A 14,312-nucleotide genomic window follows, 5' to 3' on the forward strand; every position below is an offset into this window, starting at 1 on the left:
TTTTCAAACTCTTGGTGGCAGTATAATCGTCATGCGCACTGTGCGAAGTTCTCCATGGAAATGAAAACAATCAACATGGCGTCTCGCAGGTTGAAAAGGTAGTTGTCCTGGTTTCCTGTGAGTATATACATATATGCATGAATCAGTGTGTTTTGTTGTAAGGAAAGTGATAAATTGAGGAAACTCTAATTTAGTCTTTAATATCCGAAACCGATCTTTCAGCAAAGCCGCGCGTGGATGGGAATGAACGTTGAGAGAGTGCTGATCCGGGATACAATTTGATATTTGAACTGTCTGACAGATAACACAATAATTAATGTTTAGACAATGCGCCGTATTCAGTGTCTTTGAATACAGACACTCGACGCAATCAGCACAGTTTTTCCATTCTGCGATGACGTGAATCTGCATTATATTTTTTTATTGCATAGCAGGTCATGTGACTATTTTGGTTTTATTTCAACACAAGTCCAAGTTACTTAACGCCAAATTCAACAAGTTGTTTGTCTTCAAACTAATCAGGGAAGTATCATTTGATAACATCCCTGGCCCCTCCCACCCTCAACTATTTGAGGGAATCAACTGGATGCACCATGAAATGATTTTGAGGTGGCATTTTATGAAAACTAGTCAAATTTGAGTGTTTTGACGAAATGATGTTTCACGAAAAATAATGATTTCGTTAAAACAAGTACTTTAAGCTTTGATTTTATTTTGATACGGAGATTTTTTTTTGAGCAGCCACCTGTTGCTTCACAATCATGATATATACCAAAGATTATTATAAGTTATTTGTACTAACCAAACACACCAATCTCGCTATCTGTAACCCAATTTTCTTCTTCTCCATTTTCATGTTGTCCTTCAGTGTTTTAGATGAGAGAGGTCACTGTAAGGGGATTCATAAAAGTGTGTGTGGGGGGGGGGGGAGACTATTGTGTAGTGCTGTCATTTTGCATTTAAAATTTCATCATGTGTTGTACATTTGAACTTGATAATTTGATAAAGAATATCAGCGATTTAGAGTAGTGTGAACTAAAAGCTGGACCAGAATAGTGTAAGTGTACACATGTAGACATTAAAGACAGAATTCATAGTCAATTTTACCTGAACCATAGACCCTCTCCATGTGGAGGGTCTATGCCTGAACATATTAAATATAACTCCCTATGGTTTAAATTGGTATTTTCAAATTTTCTATTAAAGGGACATATCCTATAAATATTTGAAGTTTCTTTACAATCTAAAACAAAGTATATATGTCATTTGTGTAAATAAAAATATTAACCCAGTTAACTTAGTTCATATGATAATAATCACCTTTCTGATTGCTCGGCCGTAAAAAAAATTATATTTAATTTATTTCAACTATTAGTATCTGTCTATTCAGTTATTTACATCTCTCAACTTATATACATGTACATTCTAACAATTTTTGGTGACCTTCAAATGTTATTAACTTTTTTTTTGGTCAACTACTAGTTTATTTAGATTTGAGATGTGTGACATTTTATAGTAAAATGAATTACCTAAGTTTTGTACTATTATTTCTGATTACTCATGAGCTATTTCTGTTTGTTTTAGATAACAGATGTAAAGATGGCAGAACAGAATGATGGGGAAGCAGTGGAAGGTGGGATGACGGACTCAGGTTTGTTTGATTGCATGGAGACTGAGGAAGGTCATCCTGATCAGAATCAGGTTGCTAGCAGCGGAGATGATGTAGAATTGCCAAATAATGGATCCCAAGAACTGACAAACCCCCCTCAATCATCAGACAAGGAAGATTTGGATAATGGAAGCAAAGATGGGGTGGTACAAGAGAATGTTTACTTAGAAACAGGGGGGAACGATGAGAGTCCGAACCCCCAGGACACAGATGCCGATAGAGACAATGCCAAAGAAGAGGGGAGGAGTGAACAAGATGGCCAAAAGATTGATGGAAGTGAACTTGACAATGAGTCCACTGACAATGCCAAAAGTAGAGATTGCTCTGATGATAATGGAAATCAGGCAGATGAGAAAACTGGAGAAACTGGTAGAGAGATGAAGGAGAGAAATGAAGCTGCTGAGTCTGGAATGATGAATGAAAGAATGCCAGCTGACGGTGAAGAGTTTCAGGAAGAGGACATAGCGACAGAAACTCAGAATTTAGTATCTGAGGCAATGGACGCTGCTGAGAAGAACTGTGATGAAATAGATGCTGTTTTTGCTGCTAATAATGGAAATGTACAGCAAGATGAGCTAGGAAATGACAACATCTCAGCTGAAGAACCGACAGAGTCACTTACACAAAACACAGAGACAGAAACAACTGAAGTTCAAAAAGATCTTAAGACTGCAAACGAACAACAAGCAAGTAAAGGTCATGACCTCCAAACTCAAAATGAGACAGACTTTGCTGATCAAAGAACACTTAGTGAGAAATCTGAAAGTTTGAGCAGGAAAGATTCCCAGAGTGCCAAAAGTGTGAAGTTCGCTGATGAAACTCCGCAGGAGGAGAAAAGAAACGAGACAGAGGATGAGGATAGACAGGTTGCTAAATTTGAAAGATATGAATTTGAGGGGAGGGAAGGTAGTGGGGATGAAACTGGTGAGGAAGAGGAAGAGGAGGAGGAAGATCAAGGAGAGGTAAGTTTGAGAACAAATGATCCAGCAGTATACATGTACTTGTCATTACTAACCGCAATTTACACTTATTGAGACTGAAAGATCCAGAGCAAACGAATGATACTATGAAAGGGTTCAAAAACTGTATTGGCAGAATATTCGCCGAGAGCTTAAACACTGAAACCATAAGTGTTCACTGTACTGGTCCAAACTTAAATGAGCTTCCATTGGAGCGCTTCATGTGACAGGTATCCTCCCTCCTCGAGAAAGATCCATCACTGTTTGTACCTCTGTAACCATAAGCTAAACATGAGTGGTTATCGAAAGAGTGTACACAGCAATGAATCTCTCAGTTCAGAACTTATTGTGATTCATCCAAAAGTATTATTTCCCTATATAGTTTTTTAGTTTAGCAACTATTGAATTACAAACACAGACATGGTGTATGCTGATTTGCAGGGGCACAAGAAGTTTATGTGTTTTGGGGATATAATTTTTTGTGTGCATACTAAGGCCTAAAAAGAAATTGTTTGGTTCTGGTTACCCAACCCCACCTAGTTTTTTTACTCTGACCATAAACTGTTTTTTTTTTTCTTTATGTATTTGAGAAAAAAATAATAAAATTGCGAAAATTGTGAATTTAAGAAATAGTGGACACGGAAACTGACATCAACAGTTACTTTAAAAGACAATATAAAACTGTTCTTCCAATCTGTAATGGTTGTACATGTAATGAGAAGAAACCTATAACACAGAGACCATATGGAAAACAACAGAAAACATAACTACCTGAAGTAGACACTCACACATGAAAAAAAATTATCTAAAAAAAAAAATAATAAAATAAAAAATGTACCTACCCCACCTATTCTAAAATTGAGGGTAATCAGAACCACACAATTTTATTGTTAGGCCTAATATGGTATTCACAGTATTCTAATTACTGAGGTGTAAATGAAGTGCAGAAAACTCTTCGAAAGAAATAATTCCAATATTTGACTGTTCGTTACTCCTTAAATACAAATTAGACTTCATTGTAATAAACATTTCACTCTAAATAAATGAAATAATGATGTCAATACGCCACCTGTGAAGATGTCTCCACTATGTCCAAAAGCGCCCTCGTTCATGAAAGAGGTGTATAACACCTGTGACTTCAGAGTAAAGTAGATGAAAGCAGTTGAGTGTCACAGACAGCAATCAGTCTTACCTTTGTATCAGTTGCAGTTCAAACCTTTCTATTGTCAACATCAAATGTTGAAAAATAGTGTTGATGACTAAGAAAAGTAAATTTAATCAATATTATTAAAACAATGCAGGTTTATTAGGAAGTACTTGTCTTCAAATAGGCATAAATCTGCTCATATGTAAAAAGAACATGTAGAAGAAAATTTTATAAAATAAATGTGATCACACACAGTTGTGTAATTACCGGTAGTATAAATTAGGTACATGTAGTATGGTAGCGTTTTTAGCTCCTGTATGTGAGCTGATGTCGTGACGATGTCTGTCTGTCTGTCTGTCTGTCTGTGCAGAAATGTTGTTACACTGATATCTCAAAAGTACTGAAGTTAATGTTCTGCAATTTACTATGTGGCATTTGTCAGGCTGTTGTATAATGATGAAATATGAAGTAAGTTTATGACATTCTGAAGGAGTTACATGTATAAATTTGAAAAAAGTGAATTTTTTCTGACAGCATCTATTTAATGACGTCGATGTACACTGTTCTCATTTGATTTTTCTGCATATTATTTCAGACACCAGTGTCTCCAACCATGGGTCTATTTCAAACTGCTGTCAGTGAAGAGAAGATTGAGGAAGCCAAACACAGGAAGGCATCAGTTATCGATAAAGAAGCCTTCGCTGTGGATTTGTTTGGTAGAAGTGAAGTTGAAAAAGAAACCATGGAGGAAGTTATAGAGAACAAAGCACAGGAACAGTATGTATTAAGTTATGTGGAATATACTGTCATCTAATGAAAGACGATGTATTTGCATTAGGGCAAATCCTGAAAAACTGACTTTTTACAAGTCATCACCACATGGGAATTTGAACGGGTAGCAGTAGGGGAATTAAATTTTGGTGTTTCACAAGAAATGTTTTAGCATCAGTTGGCTAAAATTACTGGCATTCTCAGCTGCTGTTATAAACTGCGGCCATACTGCAGATCTAGTTCAAAGAAATTTGCTAAACGTTACTGATTGGAGATGGTGAGATTGTTGATTTACACTATGTAGTATAAGAAAGAAAACACATATACGAGAGGATACGGTACACTTGGCACCATTTCTCAAGATGGATTAGGACATGGGTATCATAGATTATTCTTGCTTTATGCATGTTACTTGAAAAGTATTTATCACACTTTGAAATAATCCCCTGTCTAAGATCTCCCTTTAAAGTCGTACTTCTGACATGGTATTATTTTGAGGTGTCATAAATACTTGGTTTGTCGTGTTATTCAAGGAAAGTGCCTGAAACTACAGAATAATCCTGTATAAAACCCATTCCTCCTTCAAGGGCAAGGTTTCAATTCCAGTGTTATCTTATCAATGGAGCTATATAGATTACTTGGGTTCATTTTTCTGTTCTGGAACTACTTTTTCTAGAATTTCTATAATCTATAATTTATTCATCTGAATTTAGGCCTTTATGACAAACTTCATCCCATGTACCCCTTTTTATAAAAATTAAAATAGTTAATATAAATAAAATAAATTTTAATTTTAATTTTAATTTTAATCTTAATATCCGATTTGCAGCCCTCTGTTAAAATGTCAGATAAAGTATCATTGAAGATGTCTGAAGGTATTGTAAGAGGATAGTGCAGGGTATTTGGACAATTTTGTCACATCTGCTCGTACATACAATACAATAATACAATACAATAAAACTTCATTGATCCTTTTTAGGAAATTTCAGACATACATGTATGTTAACTTAAAATCTAATTTCATATTTCTTTCAGTTACGAAAAAGGACTGCAGGGCATGCGTGATGGTGATTTTTACAAGGCCGTCATATCGTTTGATAAAGCTTTGAACTTGAAACCTAGGGAGATAGAATTCTTTCTCAAGCGAGGTGAATGTTATCTACAGATATGTGATTTCCAGTCGGCCATCTTGAATTACAAGAAAGCCTGTGTGCTTGATCCCGACTGCGATGAATATTACACCAGACTGGCTTTCATATATTTTTTCCAAGGACAGACACTCTTCGATCAGCACAAATTTTCAGACGCATTGGAGTCGTTTTCCAGAGCAGCTGAAATGAAACCAGAAATAGTTGGATATCACACAAGGAGGTAAGGACGAGCAATCACCTGTGTCAATTAAATAGCCCCCTCTAGTGGCATACCAGTGACTATCATGTACGATGTATGCCTGTCACATCATTTCTGGTAACTACATGTAGTAGAACGCTTATCAAGAATTCATTTTTGATTTTGAAAATAAAGTGAGATCATGACCTGTAAAAAATTTTAAAAGCCAGACTTACTTTTGAAACAGTTTTTTGTGGATATTAATCACCTAAAACTCACTTTGTTGATTCAGATCGGCTCTATTAACATGTGTATTGGTTCTATTAAAGTGTGTATTTGCCTGTTGACCACTAAACTTTAGTCAAAATGTTGTCTACAGGGCTAGGAATTTTCCTAGTAACATTTGTTCTTATGTCTGCAGTGTTGCATGTTTAGCAGCTTTACAACGACATGGTGAATGTTTAGCCTTGGTTAATAAAAGACTGGAAGTGGAACATGAAAACCCTGATTTGTACATCATGCGTGCCAGACTACATTCACTTTTCAGAAATGTAAGTATTACAGCCTGTTGCTACTGCACTGAGAAAGACTAACAATGCTTTAAGCGTTCAATGTGATTGGGCAAAGGATCCTGCTGTGTTAATTGTGTCTCTGTTATTGTTAGTCTAGAGTTGAGATATGTCTAGCTCTGTGTCAAAAACATAATGTCCCATGAGCGAAACACCAAGCCTACATTATTTGAGCTATAGCATTTAGAGTACTGCTAATGAAAGATCATTGTTCTTTTGAATTTTGAAGCGCACCCTGAAAACCTACCTTTTTAGAGTTCATTATGGAGTGTAACTTGTTAACTTTTTTTTTGTGTTAGTATTTCCATTTTTTTTTGTATGACACTTTTTAGTACTTTATTGTTTGGTACCTTTTTGTATTTTATCCTTTTTCATTGTGTTGAAAAGAGCACAGAGATGTGGTGTAGTGCATTTTTAAGAAATTAAAAAATAATAATATCAATCACTATAGACATGTTATGGCAGACATAATCTAAAGCCATTTTTTGTAACATAGAAAATTACACATAAATTCATAAATTGTGTGATATTGATGTGTCATGTACAAAACTAGTCAGTCTTTCATAACTGAATTGGTTTTGTTTTGTCTGTTTGACCATATATGAGATAAGATAAGATATAACTATATTACAATCATATGGCTGTGCCCTGTAAGTGTAATAAAGATATTACAGAACACTAGAATGAAATATGCTAAAATGTTATAAGTATATATAAGTAAAATAATTTTCATGATTAAAGGTTGTTTTACATGTAGTATTAAATATTCTATTTCGGCAAGTATCTTTGATATTTAATTTCAATTTATTACCATGAATACTACTTTTCAGTGGTATACAACGTTTATAAATGTTTGATCTCCGCTGAAAATCATTTTTATTTTTAACTCAAATGCAAAGAGTGAAGTCGGAAAGATCAACATTGCCATAAATGAACTTCAAATTGAATATAGTTTTACTTTGATGTCGCTGCAGGTTTTCAATCATTTTATTGGCATAGCAATTTTATAACGTTTCTTATAAGTTGTTTGCCGTTAGAAGACCTGACCTTTATTATTGACCTGTAACCTTTATATATCTATGCATGTGCAACAGTTTGCCTTGTGACTCACCAAGCAATTAATTGCTTCATGTTCACACTCAGTCGTAGTTGCTATGCTAGCCTCATCGTATACAACAAATTGCTTCATGCGTCACACCGTGTAACTCAGCCTTTAGATCAAGCAATACTGTAATTATAAAAATTTCAATATCTTGTTTTCGTATCCTAGACTACACTGTGCTATTATGATTTAAAAGATGCCCTACAGTTGAACCCAGAACAGGAGGAAGCCAAACAAATGATGGCAGAGCTTGAAGAGAAAGCTAACGAATATAAATCTCAGGCTGTACAAATGAACTTAGCCAGTAAAAACAAGGAATCATTACAAAAGATCTCCATGGCAATAGACACAAATCCTACGGTAGCTGATTACCATGTAATACGGTGAGTATTTTTACATATCCTGTTGGATAAATGTGAGGCCGGACTTTAAAAAGTGAAATGGATATGGACACAGACTATTCAAATAATATTGTAATATTGAACATTTTTGTCAGTTTCAAGAGATTAAGTGAGGAAAGAATTAAAAATACAAAAATATGAAGTCATTAACATAATGTCTTTTGTAATCATGTCATACATTAGTGTAATCTGATTAAAATCTGTGATTTGGCAATCACCCACAAAACAAACAACACAAAACGATGGAAATAGAGCTAAATAAAGACATATAGCTGCCTTCACCAAATCAGATTTTAAATAGCTTGACATTAATATAACGCATCAGACTTTAAAATGCATGAAATTTAGTTCTCTCGAAATCAGTGGCAGACAAAAAAATTTGTAAACTTTTCTTGGAATATAAATGTTTCTCAAGTATTATGTGATATCTATGTAATAGTATGCACACACACTGTAATCAAGTAATAACTGTACATTTATAATAGTTGTCATATTACTTTGGTTTTATCCCTATAGGGGAATTCTACGCAGGAGATTTATTATATTTTCAGCATTGCACTGTAGTAAAACTACCACAAGTATGCATGTACACTGCTAAACGTATAATGCTAATTGCCGTCATCTGTTTTTTGTTCAAACAGGGGAGCTTTACACAGAAGACTTTTAGACTTCAACTCAGCGATAGATGATTATCTCCTAGCCTTAGATAAAACAGACCATGATGAGGACCATCCTACGTACCAGGATGCACAGAGACAATTACTACTCACTTACAATGACTTTGCTGTTGAATGTTTCTCTAAGGGGTTCTTTGATGAAGCTATTATATTATTGAATAAAGCCATCAAGGGAGAGAAAAGAGAGAAAGGTCTATACGTGAATAGAGGAGGTTAGGTGAAATTTATGTTACAGTTACTGTTAGTATATACTTAAAGCCATCTAAGCCAATTTGATGCATCACTGATGCACACAATTTTCCAATGGTTTTTGGTTTCTCTTATCTCCTAGACTGTGGAAATTCTCAAGAAATCATAGTTTTTATCATTTTGACTCACAATAATATTTTTCTATCGTTAGAATGCACAATTTGATCATTACCTAATATCTTACTTCTTTCCTTTCCTTCAGATTGTTTTTTCAAACAGAATGAACTACAGTTTGCATTAGCAGACTACCACCAAGCATTAGAGTTAGACCAAGATTGGTCCATCCAGGCCCGCATTGCCAATATTCACAATGAGTTTGGACTGCTGGATTATGAGGACCGTAGCTTTCAGGAAGCAGAAGCCAGATTTACTATTGCCATCCAGCATAACCCTAGAGTAGCACAGTATTATGTATCCAGGTCTAAAGTACGCTTTATGATGGAGGTAAGTAGGTCATGTATAATTATGAGTGTGAGTGTGTGTGCGTGCATGCGCGTGTGCGTGCATGTGTTGTGTGTAGTGTGTGTATGTGTCACTTTGTGTGTGTTGTGTGTGTGCATGTGTGTGAATGAATGAATGAGTGTGTGTGAATGAGTGTGTGTGTGTGTGTGTGTGTGTGTGTGTGTATGTGTGTGTATGTGCATGTGTGTGAGTGAGCACATTTGTATTTATGTGATGGAGATTGAAGTACAATGTAAGTGAGATTGAGGAAGACTGATAGGGAAAGACAGACAGACAGACAGACAGACAGACAGGCAATGTGCAAGAAAGATGAAGAAATTAAGAGGGAGGAAGTGAGAGGGGGGGGGGAAAGAAAACACAGAGTGTGAATGAGAGCATGTAACATTGTGAATTTATACAGTCCAAAGGTCATACATGTATAAAGATCTTTGGGATAACATTATTCCTGACTGATGTTCTGTTGTGTTACTTTTCATCCTCATAGAACCATGGTGGTGCAAGACAGGATCTGTTAATGGCACTCCACCTTGACCCCACCAACGATGACCTTATGTCACTCCTACCTCGTCTATTCCCTGGTAAAGGTGTCGGTGATGTCATGAAGAGTAAAGCATCCAGGGCTGCTAAGCTGGCTGTAGAGAACGCAGTGGTGATGGCATCACCCGTCAAACTGCCAACCCTTGATCCTCTAGAGTAAGTCCTTTGTCAGTGTGATAGTGATTCAGAGAACTGTTCCATACTAAAATACGTCCGTATGAAGCACAGCAATGACACGTAAACCATACAGACAGTCTGATCAGACATCAAGCAATACACAAAGTGTTGTAATTCAATGCTATATCATACTTAGACAAACTGTAGGGACGTCTGGTCATCTTTTCATAATAATGTCTCATATATCCAGTTATTTGTCACAAAATTTTATCTGTTAATGTTATGTTGTCTGCCTCATAAACTTTTTATTGACTCCAGTAGAGCATCCAAACTACTGTACGTTCTATACAATCATTTAGACTCTCTCACAGTCCTTGAAGCTTCACATAAATAGCTAAAATTTGGGTTGTTTTGTATGTATCTACTGCATAATTGTACTCCTATACTAGTATCCCGGTATCCCTGTACTGTGCATCGATCACATAGGACTAACCTTTTGTTGATGTGTTAGGCGAAGCTCGGGCTTCGCCTAACACATGTATATCAACAAAAGGTTAGCCCTATGTAATCGATGAGGGCGCACATTCGCTATGAGTGCTGAGAATACAATATACATGTATAATAGTAGGGATATCTGCTCAGTTTTTGATGATCACATGTAATAACATAGTTATGTATTATTTGACATTGTCTGCATTCGTCTTCCAAAGTAAATATCATACCTTTTTTTCTGGTCTACAGTGAGGATGGATCAGAAGGAGAATTGTCTGAAAACAAGGGAGATGAGATAACACTCAAACCTCTTCCTCCTGGTACTGCTTTTAGTTATAAAACTACGTATACTCCTGGGTTTCCAGATCTTAAAGCATGCATGAATGAAATGGAATTTCATAAGCATATTGTCAAGGGAAAGAAAAAAGTAAGGAGATTTACTGTCTTGATACATAGCCATTCGTGACATGCATGTTTTCTAGAAATATATCTAATTATTGAAATTTACGTGTGAAAAATAGTTGTCGAGTAGAGCTATAGAAAAAGTTGGTCCCCTAGCTCTGTTGCAAATGACTGCAATGTGGAGTGCCTCTATGACATGAATCGGTGTAAGTGACAGCAATGTGGAGTGCCCATAATAATGTGTATGGGTGTAAGCGACAGCAATATGGCATGCATGAGGGGGAATGGGGCTCCAAACATGGACAAAATTCAACCCGGTTGTTTGGTAGTTAGGTTAGAGATAATGGTAGCCAACTGTGTGGTTGTTATGTACAGGTTGGAACCCTCAACATTTTGTATTGGTTTGTGTCGGGAAACTATTCGCAACACCATAACATGTATTGGTGTAAGCGACAGCAATGTGGTGTGCCCACAATGACATGTATCGGTGTAAGCGACAGCAATGTGGAGTGCACAGTCACATGTATCGATGTACATGTAAGCGACAGCACTATCCACAACGAAGAATCTTCAGTCTATGTTGTACTCTATATTACATTACTGGCATGTTGATTCTAACTTCAGACTGGCTCTCCTATACCTCTATGTTCAGTTCTAATCCAGACAAACTTCCAATGGTTCTGTGATATATTAATTGTTCCATTTTCCTGCAGATAACAACTAAAGTTAAGAAGATGTTACATGACAGGGACAGTTTGTATAACATTAGACCAAAGATAGCACCCTTACCTCCTGCAAGACCTGTTGCTATCAGAGGTGGTGCTATGGGATCAAAAGGCATGGTTTCCGTGGTGAACCCAGGAGAAAAAAGCAAAAAACAAGGATGGAGGACATACTCACTTGGAATATCGCCAACAAACTAGCATTGTCACATTTGGAATATGTTGCCAAGAATCTAGCAGATTATTTACTTAAATTCAGACTATACTTAATATTTTCAAGCAATGTGTTCACTGTCTTTCACAAAAAATGTTGCCAACCAACTAGCAAATTTGCATATTATCTTTTGAAATTTGTCCAAAGATGCAAGCAAATTAACCACTAATGCTTTGAATATATGTAATCTTGCAAAATTACCACTTTTTTTTTACTTGGAATGTGGCCAAGAAATTAGCTAAATATTCTCTTCCTAACTTGGAATTTTGCCAACAAATGAGTTAAATATTCACTTCCGGGTCCTTTCTTGGAATGTCGCCAACAAAGTAACAAATTGTTCATTCTCTCACTTTTGAATGTTGCCAATTTAACTAATAACATAAATTCAAGAAACTCAGAACGCTACTTAGACAAGAGAGTCTTGCCATCATCTGAGATCGTCATCAGTTTGTGTTGACTAAAATCTCCATTAGACTGCTTTGACTGTAAAGCAAAAAAAATTGTAAATAATGTATTTTTGACAACTTTTGTGTATTTTATAATGTATTTTTGATTGACATTTGGATGTAATTGTATGCATATGTATATCGTCTTTTATTGATGCCTGTCCAAGATCTTGTTATGAATATTGATATGTAAAAACAAAATGTTACGTGTGCCAACACTAAACGTTTCATTAAAATTTACATTTGTATGTGATGTACGTTTAGTATTCAATGTCAAGTTCATCTGTGCAGTGCCAAGATTTGCTTGAAATGATTTGCCGGAACAAAGATACGGATGATCGATGTTATGCATGTTGCTCATGATTTGACTGACTCTGTTTTGACTCAGTGATGATAAAATACAACACCCTCTATGGCCAAATTATTACCCTGGTAGTTGAGCCTTCGGTTTTCTAAGATAGACGCAAACTAAAACTATTGTCCCAACATGTTGATACAGCAGTGATAAGCTATTGAATGGATGTTGGTGTAATTATAGTTTCAGTATAGGGAGGCGTTGCTGAAAACTAGTTTATTTAGAGTTCCATGAACTTGCAGCAGTGCTTTTTCTGGACTTCCAATATTTATACTATGTTGATCACAGGGTGATTACAATCTCACAACAGAGGAACCACAGTCACATTGAATTAATAAGAGCAATAGATTTAGTTTGTATCTATCTTACTAAAAAACCGACGGCTGGATTACCAGTGTTGTAGAATGAATATCGCTAATGGTGACGCTATAGTTACGGTATGACATGTTGTGTTACCCAATCCACCAGCATTCAAAAATAGCATACCATTGCATTGTTGAGTGTGGAGTAACATGATCTATCTTGCAGTCTAACAACGCCACAGAATCCTGTATTCAGTTGGAAAGTGTCAAAGTATCATTCATTACTGAAATAAGTGACCTTGTGGAAAGTCCAAAGTCCTTAACCTGAAGTCATATATTCAGACTGTTAATAGGAGGATTATGAATGTCAAGTGCCAGCACTATGTACACAAAGACTTGTTACACTTTTGTCAAAATGACCAATTTATCATAAGGCCTTAAGACCGGATTTACTTTGAGTAAAGTCTGATATCAGATTTGAATAACATCCCATAATATGACAGTATCAAAATTTCAACTCTTGTAGTTATGATATTTCAATACTTTTACCAACTTGCGTTTTGTCATTAAGAACAATTTCTTGAACTATACATATTCGTAACTTGATACAAACAAATGTATTTGTGCTCTGAGATGTTGCAGTTAGTGTACTTGTTTACTCTGTTGTGACACATGAGTTTGTATTTATCATTAAAAAAAACCCAACATTTTTTAAGAATACTAAACTTGTATAAAGCTGGGTCTTGTTGCTATAGATATTATGTAAATGATCTGAATCATGCAGCACGCCCTCACTTGGCCAAAATCTGCTATTGCCCCTGCATCATATGGACTAAACAGAATGTTTCTTTTATAGAAGCTGAATTGGAGAAGCTCAGAATCCCACATAACAATTCACCATATGTGGAAATACAATGTTGATATGATAAGCAACCAATCAAATTAGCCGCATGAGGGCGTGCTCCATACACGAAAATAACCCTTGTCTGTCAAGATGTCACATTGATAATTTGAAAGTTTTCTTCTATAGCCGTGTACATTATTATAAATATATCAGGACATTGAAGGAGACCCCTTCAATATCCTTGAATAATATGATACGATTTAAAAATTGATTTGATATAAAATAAAATATGGAAATATGTGAATCAACATCACGTGTCTTAACCTTTTTTCCCCTTTCACCAACTTATGGACATATAAAGTAGTACTACAAAATAATACTCTTCACAAACGACGAAGGTACCATGGATACACAATTAATTAGTCTGTAAGGCATGCCTTGACAAATCTGAATGTCTATTTTGTGCGATGCAGTTGGTATGAGAAAGGGTCTTCTTTTTTTTAGAATTTTGATATGAGAACAGTTTGGGTTTGGAGATCTCAGAGT

General features: G+C 35.7%; 2 protein-coding genes across 2 annotated transcripts in view; one reads left to right on the forward strand and one right to left on the reverse strand.

Moving 5' to 3' along the window:
- The window catches only part of LOC144441436 (TNF receptor-associated factor 2-like), a 311,144-nt gene that overhangs the window by 38,156 nt on the left and 258,676 nt on the right, over positions 1 to 14,312 (reverse strand). The gene's annotated exons all lie outside the window — the stretch shown is intronic.
- Positions 35 to 13,976, forward strand: LOC144441122 (uncharacterized). The gene is made up of 11 exons (XM_078130652.1): positions 35 to 117; positions 1,585 to 2,631; positions 4,371 to 4,552; positions 5,582 to 5,917; positions 6,297 to 6,426; positions 7,715 to 7,929; positions 8,589 to 8,836; positions 9,076 to 9,317; positions 9,820 to 10,028; positions 10,731 to 10,908; positions 11,597 to 13,976. Exons 2-11 carry the CDS (start codon positions 1,600 to 1,602, stop codon positions 11,804 to 11,806), a joined length of 2,982 nt encoding a protein of 993 aa, XP_077986778.1. The 5' UTR covers positions 35 to 117; positions 1,585 to 1,599; the 3' UTR covers positions 11,807 to 13,976.

This window comes from Glandiceps talaboti, chromosome 10 (assembly GCF_964340395.1).
Source record: "Glandiceps talaboti chromosome 10, keGlaTala1.1, whole genome shotgun sequence".
NCBI classification, from domain to species: Eukaryota; Metazoa; Hemichordata; class Enteropneusta; family Spengelidae; genus Glandiceps; species Glandiceps talaboti.

Coding starts and splice junctions, on each gene's coding strand:
- LOC144441122 (XM_078130652.1), top strand. CDS start 1,600: ATGGCAGAACAGAATGATGGGGAAGCAGTGGAAGGTGGGATGACGGAC. Junction 9,318..9,819: donor AAGTACGCTTTATGATGGAG/GTAAGTAGGTCA, acceptor TCATCCTCATAG/AACCATGGTGGTGCAAGACA. Junction 10,909..11,596: donor TTGTCAAGGGAAAGAAAAAA/GTAAGGAGATTT, acceptor ATTTTCCTGCAG/ATAACAACTAAAGTTAAGAA.